Consider the following 23,824-nt stretch of genomic DNA (forward strand, 5'->3'; position numbering starts at 1 on the left):
ATGATTCAGTATCTTGAAAATTGTTGTTTCATGTATTTTGTCCAGTTTTTTTTCATTGTTTTATGCAGGAGTAAATCTGATCTTTGTCACTCCACCTAGGCTGCAAGCGCAAGTCCAGATGTTGTCTGTATTTTCAAGGTAGCTTTCTGTTAGAGTGCACATTGATTATGAGAGAGAAACGGCAGAGAGGATCCCATAGTCTGACTCCCTGGAGTGGTCAGGGGAAGCCAAAGATGTAAGGCAGCGTCTACGTCTGAAAGACCATGTAGAGACAGGTGGACAAAAAGAGGAGGTCCTAGAAGTCCGGAGGATCGCAGGAGCAGGGCACGGAAGTGTGGAAGTGCCTGGGTACCCTGAGGCCAGCAGGGTGCCCTGTGGCTGAAATAGAGGTTGAAATCTTGGGCCTGCGAACCAGTTTCAGTCCTGTTGTCTTTGGTTGGGGCTACTGTATGTGTGTGTAATTTTATTACTTGCCCAAATATAAAAAGATTTCACATAAATGCAGCTTTCTGCCTTCTCTGGAAAATAATCCAAAGTTCTCGACCACAACTCCACATTCCTCCGTGGCATCATCGGCTGGTGCTGAGGCAGTGGGCTGCCTCCCTTGGATGGGCCGTCCACTTCCAACTTGCCACCATCCTGTTCCACTATCCCTGGCCTGCTTCCCTTGTCCACTGCATCACTGTGGCCTCCACAGACACTGGAGTTTTTGCTTAATGCTAGAGCACAGGTTCCCTGGAGATGAGGCTGAAAGGGTGGACTTCAAACTGGTCAAGATTGTAAATTATCAGTGCTTTTTTTCAGAGTTCAACCTTTCCTTTCTCTCTCATCATTCTCCTCCTTTCTAAATGTACTTTATTTGTTCTTTCATCTCATAATTCTCCTTCTCAGTCATCTGGCTTCATTTTCTTGCTTGTGTATCTCCATATTAGTCTTCTCAGGCTGCCGTAACGATACGGCAGACTGGAGGGCTTAACCAACAGGCCTTTGTTCTTTCACAGCCCTGGAGGCTGGAAGTTCAAGATCAGCTTCCAGCAGGGTTGGTTTCTGGTGAGGCCTCTCGGGCTGGCTTACAGGTGGCCCCCTTCTTGCTGTGTCCTCACACAGCCTTTCCTCAGAGCATATGTGGAAAGAAAGAGTTTTCTGGTGTCTCTTCCTCTTCTCATCAGGACACCAGTCTTGTAGATTCAGGCCCCACCCTGATGACCTCATTTAACCTTTATTACCTCCTTAAAGGCCCTGTCTCCAAATAGCTTCACTTCACAGGTGGGGCTTCAACTTGTGAACTTTAGGAGAACACAATTCAGTCCATAGCAGTCTCTGTTCAGTCTTGCTTATTACCTGATTTTGTAATTCTTGCATAGTTTTCAAGCTCTTTTTTGATGTCTCCCAGCATTCCTGGTCATCGTAGAAAGGAGACACTGTCTTCCATTCTTTGATTTTCCCTTTTTGCATTGTTTTTGTATTTTCTTTGTGTTAACATAATTTGCAGGGCTGCACAGTCATCCGCAAGGTACTTGTTTTATATTTTACTGTTATGATTGAACCATTTGAAAAGCTGCGTTTTTTGTTCCACGGGTCAGTCTCTCATCACTCCCTCATGCATGAGCTTCCTTCACCCTATCTTTGTCATTAAGGAGTCTCCTGTAGTTTTCCACGCGCACACACACATGCACATTTATCCTTCTAATCTGATAAAAAAGCTTTCTGGTTTTTCGCAGCCATCTAATACTTCTCTGAGAGGAGTAAAGTTTGTTTTATTCTCGTCCCTTCATCACGGTTAAGGAGGAGCCCAGCCAGAGGTTTATGTCTGCATTATTCTTGGCAGCCCTGTCTCTCATCCCCACATAGAACCGCTCAGTCTGTCAAGGGTTTTCCTCTCAGGTCCTTCTGTTATCTCCCCTTCCCTTCCCACTGCCCCTTTCCTAGATCCAAGCCTCCTCTGAGTTGTTTCAGCAGTTTTCTTATGGCTCCTCGTTTCTGATCTCTCTCCTGTAGTTCTGAGGCTGGGAAAGAACAGAGCCGCGAGGACCGAGGACACACAGTGGACATGCCAGTGAAGAGGAATGAGCAAACTGGCCGCAAAGTCACCCTAATAGAGGTAAGAGGAAGACCAGGAGAAAGTGGTGTCACAGAGTCAGCAAGGAAAGATTTAGGAAAGGCCTGGTCAACAGTGACAACGCCAAAGAGAAAAACAAGTAAAATAAGGCCAGAAAAGTACCCTTTGCAGTTTGCAGCCAAGAGGCCGTTTGTGACCTTCCAGAGGACGGCTTTGGTGGAGGGTCCTGGGGGCCTGAGTCAGATTGTGTCCAGTCAGAGGGAGAAGACCGTCAGGGTAGACTGCTTCTCCAAGAAGCTGGGCCTCCAGGGAAAGAACACTGGGCAGCAACTGTGGGAAACACAGGATGTAGAGAAGATCTTTACATGGGGAATGACAAGAATATTTACAAACTGAGAGGGGCCGTTCAAGGTTTAGGGTGAGGGGAAATCCCTGGGGACGGGAGGAAACACATGGGTGAGAATTGGAGACAAGAAAAAAGGAAGTGGGGCACTGTTTCCACTGAGACAGGCAAGTGGGGCAAAATGTGTCTGGATGGTGGTGATGTCTGGGGGGATGGAGACGGAGAAGGCGGGAACGGCCTTGAGGAAGTCTCTGTGCTCTCTGTGAGGTAGTCATGGGGTTTGTTGGCTGAAGGTGGAGTGTTACAGCCCTGTCACGTCCGCTTGTATGAATTTGTCTATCTGGGAAATAGATTCAAAATTTTCATAAGTATTTTTAGATTTTAATTGTAAAAAAATAAAATCTGTGCAGAAAACATATAGATCAGTAGTTATATAATCATGGGTTAAGGAGTGACTTTTCAACCTTGATACTAGAATCAGAAAACATTTTGAAGCAGATTTTTAGGTTTAAATAATAGAAATTTTAAAATGATGTATGTTAAAGAGAAAAAAACACCATAAGCAAAATCTGAAAACAAACAATAACCTGAGATAGGGAAGAATTTCACAAAATACATGACAGATAAAGGATTAATACATATAAAAAGCTCTAAAAAATCAACAGGGAAGACAAGTACACCAATAGAAAAATTGGCGAAGGGTATGCACAGGACATTCTTAAAGAAATATGTATAAACGGCAATGAACATATGAAAAATGTCTACCTTCCAGTGATCAGATTAATAGAAATTAAAACAATGAATGATGCAGTGTTTTTCCCTCACAAAATGCGACGCGTTTCAAACACTTACAATCCCCAGTGTCAGTGAGGGGCTGGGAATGCAGTCCCGGGCACTGCTGTCATAGTGTGAGGCGGACCCCTTCTTCGTGAGGGATGGTGGGGTAACATGTTCATCATTCTTCAATCGTTCATGTCCTTTGATCTGACAATTCTGCTTCCAGGAATCCATTGTAGGAAAGTAGTCAAGTTTACATGCAGAGATTCAGTTAAAATCCTACTCCTTCAAGCAGTGTTTAAAAAAGAGAAGGAAAAACATTCATTTTTGTGAATAAAGGGTTAATTGAATTATGAAACATTTATATAATGTTATACCCTGTGACGTTACTCGTTACATTATGGAAGTATTTTCATAGACATGGAAAGGTGCTTATGATAGATTTTTAAGTAAAAGAAAGAGATTATAAAATAATTTACATATAGCATATACATAAAGTATTGAATAATATACATCAAAAAATAGCAATAGTTATCTCTGAGTGGTGGAATTGTGGTGATTTTTTTCATTTTTCTCTGTATATTTTCTAATTTTTCTACTCAATGTATCTTGATATGTAATACTTGAGCATTTCTTTTAAAATGAAAGTAATTTCAGAAGTTTCCCACAGCCCATTCTTTCTGCATTTAAAGAATTCAGGGTCTCAAGAGTCAAAGCCAGCACGTGTCTGCACCAGGACTCGATCTTCTGCTCCAGGTTCAGGTTCTCTCAGCCATGGCTTTGTCTGCTGACTCTGATTGGAAGGCCAGTGCTTACGCAGGGCCGTGACATGCTCACGTTCCATTCTCCCCAGTGCTGAGCCTGCTGTCTGCCATGGTAAACCTGCAGGGGATATTTACTGGGTTGAAGCTCTTGTGGAGTAGGGCCCCGTATTTTTGTGAATCTTATTTTTCACTCTTAACAGACACACAAACGCTAACCTGCTTTCATATTCCTTTCAAAATCTCGCTATGTGCATTTTCCTTTCTCTTTTCTTTTTATTTTTTATCTCTTAATTTTTGGTTTTTTTGAGGAAGATTAGCCCTGAGCTAACTACTGCCAATCCTCCTCCTTTTGCTGTGGAAGACTGGCCCTGAGCTAACATCTGTGCCCATCTTCCTCTACTTTATATGTGGGACACCTACAACAACATGGCTTGCCAAGCGGTGCCTTGTCTGCACCCGGGATCCGAACCTGCAAACCCCGGGCCGCAGAAGCAGAACGTGCGCACTTACCTGCTGAGCCCCTGGGCCGGCCCCTCCTTTCTTTTTTCATATGATTTGCCTTTTAAAAGGCCTCACTTGGTTACTCTCTTCCTCTGTTAGCTCAAGGGGATACTTTCTGAGGAGATGCCTCAGAGGAAGACGGGACTTGGGTTGGTCCCTGTGTCTGTTTAGACGACATCTCATCTCGGCCTGAGCCTGTGGGCCCCTGCTCTGTGGGCACCCATCACTCTGATGGGCCGTCTGCCTCTCCCCTCTCGGCGGGGGCCTCCCTGGTCAGAGGTGGGCACTGGTCCGGCACTTCTTGTCCTTCTGTTCTGCCCCTTTCCTCCCGTTCATGGGCAGTCTGTCATTCTCTCTCCACAGCTCCTTCCTCTTGTTAGTCTGATTCATTTCCCTGAAAGATGTTATCTTACTGCCCACTTGAGCTGCCGCTTACTCCTTTCTCCTCGGGCTCCTCTCCTAAGGGCCCTGCGGGTACCTGTGTTTGCTCACTCCTCTGGGTGCAGTCTCCCCGTCTCCTTAGCTTGTCCTGCATCTTCTGCGTGTGCGGGCCCGTCTCCCCCATCCCAGCTGTGGCCTCCCCTCTCGCTGCCTTCCTGTTTCTGTTTTTCTTCTTCGTTTTTGTCCTACCACGGTCGTAAACCCTTCTCCCTCTGTTTGCCTTGTTATTCCTGTGAGCTCCTCTTCCTCCCTCCGTGTCCCTGCACATGTTTGTAGGGTCTCTGGGTGACTGCCCAGCATCCATTTGAACCTTTAACTACTGTCTTCCCCACTTTTATCAAACTCTAATTTTGAGCTAGTTTTATATACTTTACCTGTATACACACAGGGACAGAAATGACACCTTTTGACCCAGCACACCGTGTCTGCACCTTTTTTTTTTTTTTAAAGTTTGGCCCTGAGCTGACATCTGTTGCCAATCGTCTTTTTTTCCTTCTTCTCCCCAGAGCCCCCTGGGACACAGTTGTATATTCTAGTGGTGAGTCCTTCTGGTTCTGCTGTGTGGGACGCCGCCTCAGCATGGCTTGTTGAGTGGTGTGTAGGTCGGCGCCCAGGATCCGAACCAGCAAAACCCCAGGTAGCTAAAGCAGAGCACGTGACCCCAACCACTCGGCCACAGGGCCGACCTCTCTGCACCATTTTATACTCTAGTCCAGTCACTTGAAACATATTTTTGGGCCTCTGTATACAATACCAGCTTATCTGTGGTAGCTCCATTTAACAAGTTTAAAATCAGGAAACAGGGACAGAGGATTTTTTTCCCCTCTGGTGTAAATGTTTTTCATATGAAAGGATAGTGCAACCATCTATTTAAGGTTGAGCCTGTCCCTGAGAGCTCAGGTGTTCTGTAACCCTCCTCGGCCACCAGGGAAGGCCCTCAGGAGATGGGTAACCTGCCCTCTTTGGCCGTAATTCTCTAGCCTTTCCAGGATGACGATGGAACTGACCACCACAGCCAGGCTGCCGGCACACTTAGGCTGGTGCTCGCTTTCTAAGAGCCGCCCAGTTTAACCCCTTGGGATAGAGGAGAGACAGCAGCCCTTTTGTGTCACTGGGCCATGAGTCCTGGAGTGCAGACTTCAGCTCAGCCCCTCCTCCTCCCCCTTGGGTTGGAGCAGTCCTGCTACCTGGTCTCTGAGAAGCAGCTTCCTCTTTTATCTGCATATTGATTGTTGGTTCTCATTAATGGTATGATTTGCTTTATTATTATTTTTATTAATAATAATTTTTAGTAGTAGTAGTAGTAGTAGTAGTAAAGCTGCATCTAGATGCCCAGTTAACTATCACTATCTTTGTCAATCAAAAATGACACACACTAGGGCTGGCCCTGTGGCCGAGTGGTCAAGTTCGTGCACTGCACTTCGGCAGCCCAGGGTTGGCTGGTTCGGATCCTGGGTGTGGACCTGGCACCGCTCATCAGGCCCTGCTGTGGTGGCATCCCACATAGAAGAACTAGAATGACCTACAACCAGGATATACAACTGTGTGCTGGGGCTTCAGGGAGGAAAAAAAAGAGGAAGATTAGCACCAGATGTTAGCTCAGGGCTAACTTTCCTCACCAAAAAAAGCATACTTTAAAAAAAAAAATGACACCATTTTTTGCATTTATTTGAAAAAATAGAATAGTTAACCCATTTGTGAAAGCGGACACAGCCATAGACTAAATGAAAGAATGTTATTTAATAAAATGATCTACATCCTTTCCAGTCACTAACCCGACGCATCATCCAATTTTTTCCCCAATGAATGAAGAATTTTATAAGCTCTGATTGCCTGCTCCTAACTTCTGGAAGTTCCCTAGGGTGTGGAGTACTTAGTGTCTGTATTTGAGAAGTGTGGGTTGTTTTGCTTGTGTTAACTGTCAGTGCTGGAGCAGGCCTTAAGTAGGTGCTGATGACACTCAGGATGTTCACAGGGCGTTCGAGAGGCAGACTGGAAGATTGGTCATTAGTATCATAGCCTTAGTTGGGGGGTGTGTTGCACAGTGTGTTTTATTGCCTGTGCTGTTTCCTGGGCACACCAAGATTCAGTTGTGGCCAAAAGACGTTGCTTACATTCTACTTAGTACATTTGGTGTACTTTTCTCCTAGTAAAGAGTTGGAGAAGAATGAAGAGACAGAACCAAGTACACAGAAATGAAATGACAAATTAAACCGAATGGAATTTCTCTTCAGAGTTCGGAATTTTCAGATTTAAGGAAGAAAGGAAGGGTCCACTGCTTTCCTTGTGAAAGAATCTAGAAAAATCAGAAGAGAGATGTGGGTGGAAAATAAGTGCGGCCTTTCGAGCTTAATCGTTATAAACCATCGTGATTGTTCTTGATCAAAGTATTGGTTGATATTTGTATTTATTAGTAATTGCATCAACGTCACTGTTGGAAAACCAGTAAAGAAAAAACCCTTGTGGCTACTCAGCAAATATGGAGAAAAAGTGTTTGCATTTTTCGCATATCCATTAAGTAATCATTTAATATTATTGTATCTGTAATGTGGTTATATGTGTGATGTTATGCTCAGAATATGAAGTATCTGCTTTTCAAATTTAATATTTAAAAAATAAGCAGCTTCAGAATATTGTGTATTCAAAGTGGTCCCAATTTTAAGAAAGGCATTAAAAGAGAACAAATTTGTTTGTTTTGAATGACTCAGATATGTGACTTGATCCACCTAAACTAAAAGTGGCTTGTGGCTGGACTGGCAACAGTGTTCCAAATTCCTGTACTTTTTCAAAAAAGCATTTCATATTTAAGCATATAAGTGATTTGTAGACTAACATTGTTTAATATTTATTTTAGTTTTAATGTTTCATTTTAAATTATTACACTGCATTGTTTATTCCTTTAGTTGCAGAATAACAGTGTCATTGCTATGTGATTGTATATTTTGAAGTATAATGTTATAATAGGAAAGATCATTTCTTTGTTTTTTTCTTGCCCCTTCTCCTTTCCCAACTATGTGATTGTAAGTCTGTCAGTAACCCCAAGAAGGTCAAAACTAATGTAAAATTAGAGAACTTATTTACCAAATTGGACAATTGATTCCATTAAATTAAGAAGTGAGAAAAACCGTTTGGAGCATTGAGGTGTAAATTTTGCCCAGATGTATACCCAACGTGAAATATCTTTTAGTAAGAATGTCTTTGGCTCTTGTCCCTGCACATGCTGTAGAGGCATGAAAATTGGTGAACATGCCCTGCTGTGTAGAACTTAAAGGGGCAGGGGGGCGTTTGTGAAAGCAGTGCGTGGCACTGATGACTGCAGCAGCCCTCGACCAGAGCACCAAGCCCCCGCTGTTCGGACGCATATGTCTGTGCTTCAGGTACAGCTGGGCCCAGCCAGCCTGAGGCACTCTACACAAGCTTGTTTTTTCTGTCTTGTGAGTGTACTTGGTAATTAAAAAATAAAAATATGCGTCTCTCTGCAGTTTCAGCTCATAGTTTTGAAATGTGTGTTGATTCTCTGATTATTTCACAAATAATTTCAACAAGTTACAGAAAAATTTTAAATCTAGGCAAGTGAAATAATACGTCAGGAGAGCTAAACATTTGCTGAGATCTCAATGTTTGTATGAAAAATAAAAGGTTATTTTTATACTGCAACTACTGAAGACAAAAATAACAATTGAGGCCAACACCAGGAAAAGTTGGTTCTACTCAAAGCCTGGGCCTTTTCTCTTCTGTCCTGTTGACAAAGCAAGACTTGGGTTATGCACACGAGTAGATAGTGAAACATCTTCACCACACGCTCTGAGATGAGATGGCGGGGGGAGATCAAGAAGTGCCCCTCGAGTGGTAAGTCCAGCTTGTCATCAAGCAGAGGAATCAGGCTCAAGAATCGCTCAAAGATTTCTGATACTACATATTTTCTTAGTAACAAATTAGTTTTCTTTTATCTTCATTCTGAGAGTATTGAATTGTATCCCATTTTATGAAGTCTCTCTTCTCCAAACAAGTAACAATTTGACACTATCTTTTTCTAGATCTGAATAATATTTTTAAACTACTCGTAGAAATTTATTTCCCAATTATTGATTCTACTCTATCTTGAAGCTTAAAGGTTCTTCAGTATCAGAACTATACAATGACTAAGATTTGCAAAGCTAGAAAACAATCAAGTTTTTAAAAGATTTAAAACATGAAATATTTTACACCATGAATGCAAATTTATGTTTAAAATGCAAATTTTAAATGAAATCAATATTTTTAAATGGTTGAGACTTGGTGCTTATAAAACCTTGTGTAAGATTTCTTTCCATAAAAGCAAATACCTGACCTTAATTTTATGTTTAAGTATAGAAAAGTTTTATTAAAGCAAGACATTTTCTCTTTAGGAAGTTCAGCAAGACTATATCTTGGGAATAACTTAGCGTTTTATAGCTTTATATGACATGTCACTTTAGTTGTATGTTTAACTCACAAATATTTTTAAGAGGCTTAGAAAGTTCTAGAAACTAACAATAATTCATGACCTTATACTTTATACATATTTAAAAGATTTCCATCTGAGGGCCATATGTGTTGAGTAAATTGTGGGAACATTTTTCAACAGTCCGACTTTTTTAAGCTATGTATTTGTTGATTCCTACTTCATTGAACTTACCTACAGAAAATATTCCCCAAACCTTCTCTTTATGTACATGACCTCGTTTACTCTTCATATGAAACCCATGAGGTACATAAAATCTTCCGTGCCCTGCAAATAAGGAAACCAAGGTTAAGAAACTTGTCCAAGTGCACATGGCCAGTAAACATCAGAGTGAGCTGTAAACGGAGGTTTGTCAGGCTCCACGGGGAGGTCCCCCAAGTGCTGGGCCTCAGCTGCTGTGCCGAGTGAGCCGGTAAACTTACAGTCAGAGACGCCAGCACACACAAGAGTAAAGAAGCTATTTGGATGTGCCTACGGCCACACTCAGGGACTCGAAACATCTAATATGTCTTTAATGCAACAGTGACCTAAATAAAATGAAATATATCTGAAAATTTTTTTTAAAAACTCGTAATTTGTTTATCCCATAATTGCTTTGGTAAGTCTTTACTCCATACTATGATTCTTACATTTTCTTAGGAAATAGATTTTGTGGAATCAAATTAATACATGTACAGTAACATGTTATTCAGTAAACAGCGAAGGCGCCATTCCAGTCATATAAGAGATAATAGAAACATCCAGAGTCACGTCAATCAAGATTCTCTGTTGACTGGTGAACTCAATCTATGGATGGACCCAATTATCTGCAGGAGAATTGGATGTCAGCATCATTTAGGGTTAACAATGGACCAACCAGGCAAAAGCAGACAGCTCCTCTGCACAGACACCCGGAAAGCAGAGCTGGTAATGAGGCACTTCATTCATGGCATCCTTCTGCTCTAATTAGTAAAGTGAATAGGAAATACTTTAAGTTAAGGCGGGAACTGGATCACATAAAAACATTTGTTTTGTAAACACAAAGAATGCTTTTTTTCTAATGATCCTCTTCTAATCTACATCAGGCATATGTTGTGAGCACCCTGTGTTCTAAAGCGGCCCTTCTCACACCTCATCCATTCTGATTATGGATGGGTTGTTTTACTGTCTCAGAAAATTAGAGAGGCTAATGCTGCTAAGAATCTACAACTTTAATTTCTCCTCTCAACCTAAAAAACGGGGTCATAAGTACATATATAACCACACACAATTCACGTCCCACCTCGATCACTTCTGTCAAATCGTCCAACTATACCTACATCAGTGTCATTTCTAAAAGTGCTGAGCCATCTGATGTTTGCTCGTAGTCTAGTTGATTTTTTTTCTTAAATCATCCTTTGACCCCCATCAGGAATTGTGAAAGAAGATGGCAGAGGAAAATGTGGGAATGGGTTGTTTATACAACATTTCTGTAGACTTCTGTATTACCACTCAGTTAAACTCGCTTGGAATGGAGGTGATTGCCTTAGTGAAGATAAGGAAGAATCCAAAAGGAGGAAAAGCAAGGAGATGAGGAAAATAACTTGCTGCCGGAGTGGAAACGAACAACTAAGGTTGCAAAAAGCAGTCATGAGACCAAACGAAGAAGGCTCCCTGGAGAAAAGCATGGTGGCTTCAGTTCAGGTTTTCAGTGTTTTCAGCTGCAAATCACTAGTTCATTTTTGTCTATTAAATTTGTTCACAAGGCCAGTTTATATAAACACTCCACATAGGTTTTTTCCGAGCTACAGTTCTTCAATTTAAAGTAAGAGGAAGATGGCTAAGCACGGTAGTTTTCGACCATCCCGGCCTCTTATACAGAAGTCAGGATTCAGAAGTATCTGCAGATGCTACTTTTAGCAACTGAATATTTCCATGGTGGTAAATAAATGTCAGTGAAATCTATGCACTTTAAGAACATCAAATTCTTATTATACTTATCATGTGTGCAGGCAGAGTACATAATAAACTAGTCTATAGCAGCTGTAAATTTCTGAGGATTTATCTAACCACAAATGCATTGAAATGGGGAAATGGGGCTATATTAAACCATGCAAGATGCTGCTGGAGCTTTGCCATTTCTGCAACATCCTGTAATTAATTTATCATGACAGGTCTGGCAAACTGAAACATCCAGTGCCCTTGTGACAGACTGTTCAACTATGGTGGTTGGAGTTCCTGCAGTCACATAAGGTGAAGGTAGATTTTTCTTTCAAACATGAATTTTTCTTTGAAGCGCTATTATATGTAGAATGCCTTATAGCCAAGGACACACATGTCACTTTTGAATTTCAAACTAAGAATATCTAGAATATAGAAAAGATCCTGGGCCGAGATAATGAGCTGAGTCTGTTCTCTGCACTGTGGTCCCCTGCGGAGCGCTGGCCTGGGTGGGAATGGTAAGTCTGGTCCACCCTTCCAAAGCCGCACGCCTGGTGCAGAGCGGCTGCGACTCTCCCAGGAGATTTGAAGCTACGGTCTCTTGGTAGCCTTTTCAACGCAGCCCTTCCTGTAAACAAGATTCACAAGACCACCCCCTCCATGTGTGTGTCATCATCTGGGAGCCACAGTCCTGCCATTTTGCAAACTTAGAGCACAGATAAATACAGAAATTATCCCTGCTCCAGCCCCCTCCAATACGGAGACCAAAAAAATTAGCTTGTTTTGCCAAAACAGATCTTCCTACACGACAGTGAATTCTTTGTCAGTTCGTATCAGTGTGAAAGAATGATCCTCTCTTTACTTGTGTGTGATTTGATGCTGGTGTTACGGTGGTTGATGTTAAGGATGGATCTTAGTAAATAAGGCTCCTTCTTGCTGAAGGAGTGGAGCTACCGTCCCTAAAAAGTGAAATCAACGTTGTATCCATGTCCACAGCCTTGCCCATTTCCTTTCAGAGGTTAGAGTGCCTCAGACTACAAACAAGGGGACCCAAGGGAGTCTGGGAACCTCGAATCTGCAAGTTTCCGTGAGAGGGGAAAGTCCCAGGTGGAAGAGAGTGAGATGGGTCCCGCTCACTGGGAACAGGTGAGATGCCAGCGAGGGGCAGTGGCTCCTACCCAGCCACCAAAGGCTAACTAAACGCTTTATGTTCTTTGTGTTTTCTCAAGTGATTTTCTTTCTCTTTATCCTTGCTGGTGAAAATTGATCCTCTTTCAGAGGACCTGAGAAGTTTGTTGCTTGGGCCTGAGTTTTTTTAAAAAAGCAAGCCGCAGAACTCCAAAGTGAATGTGAACCCAAGGGAGAAGGGCAGGAGAGACTGTAGGAACGCTTTGTGTCCCTGCATCCTCCCACCCGGAAGGCCCCTTCAGAGCTTGTCGACGGAACGTTTGGGAATGGGGTGGAGAGTGTGTGTGTCCAAAAACTAAAAAAGAAGACCCCGTTTCACACACCCCAGTTAAGTAGCTGGTCCAGGACCACAGAAACCAGGGGCAGGACCCTGCCGCCTCCTACTGATTCTCCCATTCCTGCTGCTGTTTGCGGGGTAACATTCTCACTTAACTTAAAGCCTCATTATTCAATCCTAATTCTGAAAAAGCCCTACATTTTCTCAACATCATACACAACTACGAGCAGATAGCCCACATAGAGCATGGTCTACATTCAGAGAAATGCCCCTGTCAAACTGGCTTATTGCAAGTGATGAGTTTGGGTGAGTAGGGGTTGAAACTAGGTAGGGATGTCATCCAGGCGCTATCAGAGTCAGGAGTGACATTTCTGTGCATACATGGGGATGGGTTGGTTTCTTTGATTTTTAGTTTTTTGCTATACTGACAACAATGCAGATAGGGACTAATTCTACTTACACATCAATAGCTGGAATTATTGACTACTTGCCTACACATATTTTATAATTCAGGCGTCAATAGCTTTAATACTTTTGATGTTTTTTAAAGTATGTGTGTTTGCGCACGTTCACTGACTCCACAGCTGGTTCCTGAGCACCTGTGTGTCAAGGCTGGCTGGGAACTGCGCACACAGTGGGACCAGGAGCTTCAACTCTTCTGCTCTGTGTTTCCCCTTGAAATTGTTACGTGTTTGTTGCCACTGTCCCCCTACAGTGGTGTTCAGAGGACCTGCATGTACAGGACCAAACCTGAGCCTCACAACAGCCTTTATTAGGCAGAAAATGTGTTCTTCTCCCATTTTTCAGACCACTCACAAGGAGGTTCAGTGACTTGTCCGATGACTATTGATCAGAGTCCAGCTGTCCTCCTCCCGAGGCTGTTCTTTCCAATCGGGAAAACTCTTCCCTGACATCTGAAAAATGTGGAAATAAATTATATGGAAAGCTGACATGTGTTCCCCATGCAAGGCACAACTGTAAATTTATAATACTAAGTTAGATTCATCTTTTGGAATTAGTCCAGATCTCCTGTAGTCAGCTATATGGTGTTTTAGTTTTTGCTGCCATCCTGTATTTAAATATATTTTTAAAATACAGGAACTTAAAATGTGAAGTTATAATAGAGTCCAAATAAGAGCACGTTAAAAATTTTTTTTTAATTGTGTTTTATAGACAGAGGAAGGAGGTATGCAGAAAATGCCAGGCCGTTTTCCAAAACCTTTTCATGAACCAAGTAAAAGTAAATCATTTCATGCATTGTATGTATATTCAAGCCAAATGGTTATTGTTCAACTTACCAAATAAATTACGTTTTCTATTAAAGAGCAATAAATCCCCATTTGACCTCAAAGTTCGTTAGATCAACTGACCAACGTGGAAGTAGGACAGAACCGTTCGTAAAATGCAAACCTGACCACGTCATGCCCTGCTTAAAACTCTTCACTGGCTCCCCCGTCCACTAGCGCTCAATCCATTGAGCTTTTCCTTTTTGCTTAGGATTGGTTCCTATAAATCCAGTCCTGTACTCTCTGATATCACAGCAAACTCTCGTGAAATTCAGTCATCTTGGAAGTGCCAGCAAAAGTGAGAAACGTGGTTGATATCTGAGAGAAAGTCCGAACACAGCACAGCAACGCCCTCCCTGGTCCGGCCATGCTGGTGTCCCCTCACACCTGCATGTGGGGGTCCTGGGTTCGCACCGCAGCGAGACCGCCCTACTGGAGGAGCCGTGCTTCTGCAAGCCCTCGAGTTGCTCTCGCGACTTGAAGATGCCTGTTTCCTAAAGCCTTTGCTGAATATTGCCTTTGGAGTTTCATCTCAAATATCATATGCACTGATGCCTTTCCTAATTACTAATGGTGGGTAATTATGTTCTGATAGTGTCCTCTACCTAATGTCTACAAAGACACAGCACATGACGTTGTAATTGACAATTATCCAACATTAATTAATACACAATCTTTAGATCAATGTACTCTTTAACATTTCTGTGCTTGTGCACAATATGGATGTTCTCAAGTGGAATATTATCTTTTAAAAAAAACTCTAAATGCCCAGCAAGAATAGGGAATTTATGGAAGGAATCTAAGAAAATGTCACTGGTCCTCGACTACCCCTTTCCATGGTCACAGCGGTCTTTTGCCATTTTCCATTCTCTCCTCCCTTTCTCACACTGTGCCCTTTTCTTCTTGTTTTCTGGCTCCCTTTTGCCTTCTTCCCTGCCTGACATCAGGCAGTGGGCTTCCATGAAGTCAACATTAAACCACTGAAACCATTTCTGACCTCCATCTCAGTCTGCTCCTGAAGCTGAGGAGCTGGGGAATCCAAGCTGGAGGACCCGTCCAGGCGGTGACGGGACAGCTCTACTCAAGGTCCCAGTGCCTTCTGAGCAACGCCTTATTTATGTAAACACACAACCTCAAAACGTGGATGGAGGCTTCCTTTTATGTCTTTAACTTTTTTTATTGAATCAAATTATCCAGAAGATTAAACCTGATTTGCATAATATTTTGCATCCCCATTCATCAGGGGTAGAAACCCTTCAAAAGCCTTCTAAAATTTGTGTATCTGAACCCGGCTGCCTGTGAATCTGATATCCTGACCACACTTTTCTTAAAATGTCAATAGTTTTCTGAGAAAAAGGATTCCCAGATTCATAAACAAAAGTGCACAGTATCTTGTTGCTGAGTCTGAGCATCTAATTTTAAGGATTCACGGCTTCATGTTATGTATTTTCATGCCAGTAAGTGAATCTAGTCATTTTCATCACTCATATTTTTTTACCATCTAAAAATTTTTAAAAATCTGAAAGGTTCAAACAACTCTTTGTTCAACAAGCAAGCCCACTATCCAGCCCAGCAGTGTTTCATAAAAAGTTTCAGGAGCCCTGGGGACCCCGAGGCAGGGGTGTGGGAATGACAGACAGACCAGGCTAGTTGAGTGAAGTGATGGGGCTGACATCTGTCAGCTCGGGTTCAACCCGTCAGGTCTGCTGTGGTCATGACACTGTGCCCTCAGGTTTCCATCTCACTGATGTTAGAGATGCTGGTGAACACCTTTAACTTCTGCCCTTGATGTGCTTTCCACTTTTGACGGTATAATTCTCTTTGGGATTAGTGTAACTGCTCCTGAATCTAAACGTTAGTCTGGTCAGCTTCCTGAGAATGGAGGCTATTGTGGGTAACCTCGCTGTGACACTCACTCTGTCTACACAGCCAGGGAAATGTGGTTTTGACATTTATCCTGTTAAACAAATCACTCTTCAGCCCTACTGGGTCATTCCACTCAAAAACTTATTTAACCATTTTAGTAATCTGTAGCCATTAAATTCACACACACACACAAATGCCTTTTTTTTTTTTTTTTTTTGCTGAGGGAGATTTGCCCTGAACTAACATCTGTTGCAAACTTCCTCTAGTTTTTAGTATGTGAGCCACCAGCACAGCATTGCCATCAATGAGTGGTGTGGGACCACGCCCAGAACCAAAACCAGGCTGCTGAAGCAGAATGCACCACACTTAACCACTAAGCCACCGGGGCTGGCCCATGATTACAAACTAATTTTAATAATAGCTACTATTTGCTGAGCACAGGCTGGTGCTAGGCTCCTTGTCAGGGGCTTTGTATGCATTATCAGATTTAATTTTCGAAATAAGCTTGCAAGGTAGATATCATTATCTACCACTTCAAAACAAATCAAAACCAGACGATGCTGTGTGTCTGAGACGGCAGCTCATGCCCCAGAGCATCAGGATCAGATCTCTAGTTTGTCGACCTCCAAGATTCCCCCCTCCTTCCTTAGGGTATTGCCTTTGAGTTTCCTAAACTACGGACTGTATTTTAAAATGAAACGACTTCTTTTTAAAATGCTTTTTCTACTCACAGTTGACAGAAAGTCACTTCTGATTATTTAAAACCATGAATAAGAAAGTTAAACATTTAATATTTTCCAAATTTGTAATGTCTTTTGCAGAGCAATCTTCAATAAAAATAGGTTGATCAAAAATGAATCTCCAATTGCACGTTGCCCTGGAAATATTCACATCAACCTTGAGCTTTTAAGTAAAACGTTGTGTTTCCGAATTTCATGTGCTACAGAGACGTTATCCTAGTCCCAAAGGAATGGCTAAGAAGACCATCACCAGTGCCTTTCACACCCTGAGGGGAACCGTGTCTGTGGGGCTGCTTTTGGAGTGAAAGAGGCTGGCGTAAGATCTTCCTTCTTGGCATGCTCCCTCTTCAGCCTCAGTGTCCTAAGGAGACAGGTGGCCCTTTACGTTGTTACAGCCCATGGTCCATCGTCACAGTGGCTGTCTCATTGCGTTAACTTGCTGTCTGACTACAGCATGACAATATCTTCTCATCATTTATTCCCAGTGTTCACCTTAGGGCCTGACACACAGTAGACACATTCAATACTGAGCAAAGCAGAGCACAGGTCCAAAAGCCCATATATATATCTCAACTGGGGATGAATGGTAGTTAGAGATATTAACATATGAAAAATATGCAGCAGTATCACATCATGACAAATTTCTGTACATTTTCCTATTTCCCTTCGTAAATCCATTTCCTCTCCCTCCCCCCCCCCCCCCATCTCTCTCTTTCTCTCTCTCCAGGACTCAGCCCACAGCAATGACTTTTAGACTCTTACATTCTCTTTATTTATAGTCAAAATTGTTTGCAATGCCCCACACCTTCTGGCTTCCAGCTGGTACTTGTATTCAGGTGCAAACAAAAGCAAGACAAACACATCTTGCATCTGTACCTTGAAACAGCCTCAATTCCAGGTGGTTGAAAGGCCTCCCCGGGGCACCTGAAATTCAGGTGGGGCCGCAGCCTGTTTCAGGTGCAGCCGGCCTGTAATTCCGCTGCTGTCCTCTCTGCTGCCGGGCCCTCGGAACAGTGAGGGGCAGGCTGGGGCTCCGACGTGCCTTCAGCCTTGGCTTCGCCGAGCTCGCAGCTGGGGGACTTCACATGTCCACATCCGTTTCCCAAAGAGCATTTTCCTCCTGGACCAGAGGGGAAAATCCAAACTTCCTCTGGTTTTCCTCCTGAACTCCTGTGCTACAGACCGCGTGTGGAGCCTGCCCTTTGGGGAACAGCGCACCAGCCCGCCCAGGGCCAGGTGCGGGGCTCCGGGGGCCCCGCCAGCACTGCTCGCAGCCACCTCTAGTGCTCATGTCTCTCAAGGCATGTTGGCGCTTCCACGACAAGCTTTTCTTGTCACTGATTCATAACATTAGGACAAATAATCATCTGGCCTTCATCCTGGCAGGAAGAAAAAGCAGAACCTAGTTAACAAGAAGGGAAGGTGTGTGAGTAGTCAGGTATTAGCTCGTTATTTTCTGATGAGGAGAACCAGGTGCCCCATCGCAACACTTTCACTAACCCCACCATGTGAGAACTCCTCAGTGGAAAATGGACATGAGTCAGAAAGGAGGGTAAAGGGCAGCACCCAAAAGGTGAAGGGGGCTCCAAAACAAAGATTTCTTTGGTGGTTTATTTGAGTTCCTTTCTGCCAAGAAATGAAGAAAGCTGTATAACACCTTACACAATGTTTCCCGTTTTCTTAATTCTTCCAAAATTCTTTTATTTAAAGTTCAGTTTTAAAAATTGGCAAATCAAATAAGAAGGAAGTCCATTTCCTTATGGCACAGCTTACCAAGAGACCCAGGATGAAACCCAGAATGTTCACTCCCAGCACTCTAGGGGGAAAATTTACAAGATTTATGCAAAACTTCAAAGAAAGCCCCTCCCTGAGCAGCTCCCCGTGCGTGGGCGTTTCCTTCATCCCACCACCCCCAGCGAGGGTTTATGTGAGCATAATTGGGCTTTGTCTCTAAGTTGGCTCACCTCACCACACTCTGGTCTGAGAGCCCCTGGCCTGAAGCCCAGGGCGGGGCTGTGCCCTCAGTACTGTAAATAATGGTAATTACCTTTACAAACTTAAAAAAAAAATTTTTCCCAAGGCCAAGAATATCCAAAGTCTAGAGCATTCTCTATAACCCCTTGTGCATAAATCTGTTGGAACGTGTGGGGTGGTTAGAAAGAGTTTCTCCCTCGTGGGGTGACCGGCGCTCAGCTACCCCATGGATCACTCTGGACCTGTGAGCTCTGTGCTTCCAGGCTGTGGTGGTGACATAAATTCAAATGAAAAGAGTAAATATTGCAGTAGAATTTAGGATGGATTGTCACCACTCGCACGGAAGTCTTTGTGAGCGAGACTGAAGCAGAAGCACATTCCACACGCCCTCTCCCAGGAGAGGAGGTGGGCTGCTTGCTCTGGACCACGTTATTTCCGAGGCCTGCCTTCCTACAGGACCTCGTCCGCTTGACAGCACCTATTGTTCTGATTAAGTTGACATGCATCCAAGCTTTGCCTCATTAGATTATCACCATGGTGCTCAGTCTATAATTTCTGCATAATCTTTGTATTTTATTTCATGCACAATCACTAGCAGCTGTTATCCATGTCTGAGATCAAAACAGTGAATGAAAATTCAAAATTTTTAAATTCAATAGCTTTTGGCCGCAGAGATACAGCAAGACTCATACAAAAGGTTTGATTTATGAATGAGAGAGATTGGTTTCCAGGCCACAGAGTTCCTTTGATTATTTTACTTCCAGATTAACTGGTTTGAGTTGGAGACCTGAACATCTGGACAGATGCCTTCAACCCAGCACGGACTCATTTCAAAGGTCATGTCAAAGCCAAAGACACAGAGTGGGAAGCTTCTTGGGCATGTGTGATCATTGGAAATTTACTAAGCCTCTGAAAGGAAGTGTCAGAGTTGTCTGCATGTCATTTTTTCCATTCAGAACTCAAAGCATTGCTCCACGGCTCTGCAGGTTATTGAGGTCATGCTCTGCACTCATATTATGGTGCATTCCAGGCATTTCAGTTATCAACAGTGTTCATCTAGGAGGCTTCCTGGCCTAAGAGGAGGTGACTTATAATGTACCTACCAGAACATGAAGCCCTCTGACCCACAATACTGTCACGCCATTAACAATCTCTGTTGCTTGGCTCAAGACCCTGCTGAGGATGTAGAGAACCAAGGGGTCCACCCCAGGGCTCTGAAGCCTTCCCCTGAAGTCTAACGTCATCAGCAGTAACAAGCGTCCCTCCACACTAGGAGGTAATGCCCCTTTGCTCTTGGCCTCTTTCCAAATGGTCAGCAATTTGCAGGTTCTGAGAGCTGTTCCTGCCTGGCTTGTGATGCTTGCCCGTTGTTTGTAAGGAATTGCCCTCGTCCCTGTGTGAGCTCTCAGTTCATGCCCCAGGAAAGTTCCAAAGATGGCTAGGGTGCACTATGTGGATGGCCTGTCTGGACTCTACACAAATTCAGCCCTCCAGGGGATTCCCCAAGGCCCATGTCCTTGTGCACTACTGTGAAAAGTCACCCCACGTGAGATCCAGTGGGAGTCACCGAGGGGAACACACAAACCAGCACAGAGCCAGTGAGGCCAGTGTGCCCCGTGCGCCATCTTCAGAAGTGTTAAACTGGGCTCCATGAGAGCCTCTCTTCTCTCTGCTGCTCACCCTCCAAAACAACTTGTTTGACGGCCATGGAAAAAGGCCAAGGGCGAACAGGCATCGCTCCTTTAGGTCAGGTCCTTCAGGACTGAACACCCGGAGCACCCGCGCCTGGTGTCACTCCCATTCTCCCATTCGCCGCCTCTCTCTGGGCGGCTGTTGAGACGGAAGGAGTGGCTAAGGCTGGCAGCAAAGCCTGAGAGGCCTGCTGATAATTTGTCAAAACTTTCTCCGTAAAATTGTTTAGTTCCTTCTCTCATTGAAGGTAACATCGATTCGAAGTCCTGTTGTCCCGCATTTGAGTTGAGTTTCCTATAACAGACAGAGGGGCAGAGACTGTTTCTGAAACCCTGAGACTTGCCTCTGGTTCATCTAGGAGAAGAAAGGGTTAAGTCCTCTGGGTAAAACATTGTCAATCACTGGTGACTGCACTGAGAGGAAAACAAGGTGCACCTGTACTTGGGCAATTGAAGAGCTGGGCAGCTATTTTCCTCCGCTGCTTTGTTCTGCAGCTGCCTCTGTGCTCTGGATGCAGGTGGAAGCATGGACTTTGCTGTCTATAAAAAAATTTAATGGTGAAAATCAACTTCCGCTTCACCTCCCCAGGGATCAAAGTTTTTGAGCTTTTTTTTTTCTCTTTCCCTGGAAGACTAGTAGAGCAAAGCTCAGATGGGACAATGGGTGTGTTGTTGAGATGCCCGTTCTCCCCCCACAAACGTGGCAGGAGCTCTTTGCTGGATTATATTTTTTCTTCCCTATTGGGAGGAAATGGCGGAAGCAGGCCGATGCACGCCTCTACGGGGTGAGGTCAAGCGTCTGCTGAGAGGAGGACTGGGCACAGCTCCTCTGCGGGGACAGGGGGCCACCATCGCGAGCCTGAGACGGGGCAGGTGGGAACACCGTGGAAGTGGCAGGGCCTGTGCCTGCGAGCAGGAAGGACGTGCTCCCTGCGGCCTCATCTCTGTGGAAGCGGGTGTCGCAGACCTGACATCCCGTCAGATTAATTTCCGTTACACAAGCCACGACCAGTAACAGTGTAGGTAGAAAAGAAGCTTAGAAATCGGATGCCAGGGACTAACCGGTACCAGAAACTCTAAGTGACAGGCCTCACGAATGACATCATCAAAGCTCTTGTATTAATGCCACAAACACTTTTCGTCCACCACGCGCCCGGCACTGAAGTAGTTACCGGACATACAGCGGTTGTTGGGCTGAACTGCATCTCCCCCAAAATTCCTGTCTTGGAGTCCTAACCCCCAGTCCATCTAAATGTGCCTGTGTTTGGAGACAGGGCCTTTAATCAAGGCGGTGATTGAGTTAAAGTGAGGCCTTTAGGGTGGGTGCTAATCCAGCCCGGCTGGTGTCTTCATAAGAAGAAGAAACATGGACACACAGAGAGATGTTGGGCCTTGTACCCAGAGGAGAGACCAAGGGAGGCCGCAGCGAGACGGCAGCCACCCGAGAGCCCAGAAGAGGGACTTCAGAGGAAACCAAACCTGCCGACACCTTGATCTTGGACTTCTAGCCTCCAGACTGTGGGAACATAACTTTCTGTGGCTTAAACCGCTCGGTCTGTTATGTTGTTATGGCCACCTTAGCAAACGCATGCTGTGGCGAACAGGGTCCTTGCCCTCACTGGACTTACAATCTATGGGAGAATTCACCATCACACGCGCAGTTAAGCGAAGGAGAGAGGGGCGTGACCAGTGGCAGTTGTAAACATCACCTAGACTGCCAGAGCTAGGAAAAGACGCAGGACCAGGAATGCCAGCTGATCTCTGGGACTATTTCATTACGGTGCAAGTGGCTGTTACCCTTTATATTTGAATTAAGGGTTAAACAGTATTATCACTCTGCCTCAACATGAGAAAGCAAGAAATCCTGTACTGATCATGTGGTGGGCAGAGAGGAAATCTAACAGATCTGACCTAAAAGGTTAAATGGAAAAGAACCGTGCGGCTAAATGCACATCACATGCAGACGCATCACAAATGTGTGGGCTTCAGCATTACCCGTAGAAGCAGAGGAAATCTGTATATTTTTATAATCACTACACAGGTGCTTATTTTAGATTGTTTTCTTGAAGGTTGATAGTTATTTCTTTTTAACCTCACTGCCCTAAACTTGCTGCCTCAAAGGAAGCGTAACAGAAGATAAAAATACAGAAGTTGCTCTCCAGAGTTCAACAGGTTAAAACAGAGCTGAAAATAGGTCCTCGGCATGTCGTATGGTTGGTCGCCTATTTAATCCCCTGATATGTAAGAGAAATGGGAGTGCTCTAGTCGGAGTATCTACCAACGGTCCACGAAGCTTTACTGTCCTTGGGGTTTTTGAGCATGGTCACTGGGGAACTGAGCTTTCCCCCAAAGGAAGGGACAGAGTTCTGGTGGGCTAACGGGATGAAACTGTGACAGAAGGGGTAATTCCTGTGGTGTGCATGCCAGGCTCACGGTGTGCTCAGATCCTGTGACACTGTCCAGTCAGGCAGGGACCCCTGTGTGGGTAGAAATGGAAGTGAGTAGGGTCTCAGTAAGGGGAGAAGTCACTGAGTGGGACTGTGTGCAAGCTCCACCAAGCCCCTGAGGGAGATGGGGAGACAGGCTGGAACCAGAATGAGGACCACGTGGAAGGGCCCGCCGCAGGTGGCAAGCTACAGTCTCTTTCTTGGTCTTTCAGAAGGGTTGCCGGGTAAAATAGGAGCCTGCAGTCAAATTTGAATTTCAGAAAAAACAGCAAATCATTTTTAGTGAAAGTATGTCTCATGCAACATTTGGAACATGCAATATTTGGGAGGCACTCACACTAAAAAGTTCTTTGTTATTTATCTGAAATTCAAATTTAACTGGGCGCTCTGTGTTTTATTTGCTAGACCTGGCAATGCTGTGTTAATGGCAAATGCCAGCCTGGCGTGGAGGGGAAGATCCCTTCCCTGTCTGTGGAGATGGGCCTAGAGGTAGGTCACGCCGTCTGGAGACCAGACTCATCCTTTAGGATTGGAATTGAGCATCCTTCCTGCAGAGATGTGGGACAAGAGCCAGCCGGTCTAGAAAGATCGGACAACTGTATGGCAGAAACCTGTCAGCCTCTTCTTCTTGCGTTCTCTTGGCTTACTAGTTTTTTCTACTCCCTTAGCATTTGATGAAGTCTTCTAGAATTCCTGGACTATCTCAACTGGCTAAGGCAACAAACCCAAGGAAAGGATTTGGGGCCGTACTATGGCAGGAGCATTAAAAGCAAATCACAGTCCCCCAGAGAAGAACAGCATGTGCTGAAGTCAGGGAGTCGAAATTGGAGCCGTTTGGCCAGCCCCCCTTCCCAGCTGGAGGCCCTGGGGCATGTTTTATGCAGGGAGGCGAATGCTTCTCCCTACTGTGAAGAAATTACGCAGAATGCGAAGGCTGCCCGGTTCTGCCACAGCCACTCCCTCCGTCTTCAGCCAACAGACTTCCCCAATTCATGAACCGATAGTTATAGAGGACCCACCCTGTGCCAAGCACTGGGCCAGTGCTGGGAATAGAACAACCCCCAGACATTGCCTCCCTCCCCCCGGGG

The 23,824-nt window shown here is 44.3% G+C and overlaps 1 protein-coding gene across 8 annotated transcripts in view; it reads left to right on the forward strand.

Moving 5' to 3' along the window:
- Positions 1-7,915, forward strand: part of AHI1 (Abelson helper integration site 1) — a 178,487-nt gene extending 170,572 nt beyond the window's left edge. For 6 of the 8 annotated variants that reach the window (XM_046677791.1, XM_046677796.1, XM_046677792.1 and 3 more), the window contains 2 exons: positions 1,999-2,101; positions 7,036-7,915. In XM_046677791.1, coding sequence (XP_046533747.1) covers positions 1,999-2,101; positions 7,036-7,038 — 106 coding nt within the window. In that variant the 3' untranslated portion in view covers positions 7,039-7,915. Of the gene's footprint in view, positions 1-1,998; positions 2,102-7,035 lie in introns of those variants that run through there. The other 2 variants (XR_006890852.1, XM_046677793.1) reach the window with 1 other exon arrangement.
- Positions 7,916-23,824: the final 15,909 nt, after the last annotated feature.

The sequence above is a fragment of the Equus quagga genome, chromosome 11 (genome assembly GCF_021613505.1).
Source record: "Equus quagga isolate Etosha38 chromosome 11, UCLA_HA_Equagga_1.0, whole genome shotgun sequence".
NCBI lineage: Eukaryota > Metazoa > Chordata > Mammalia > Perissodactyla > Equidae > Equus > Equus quagga.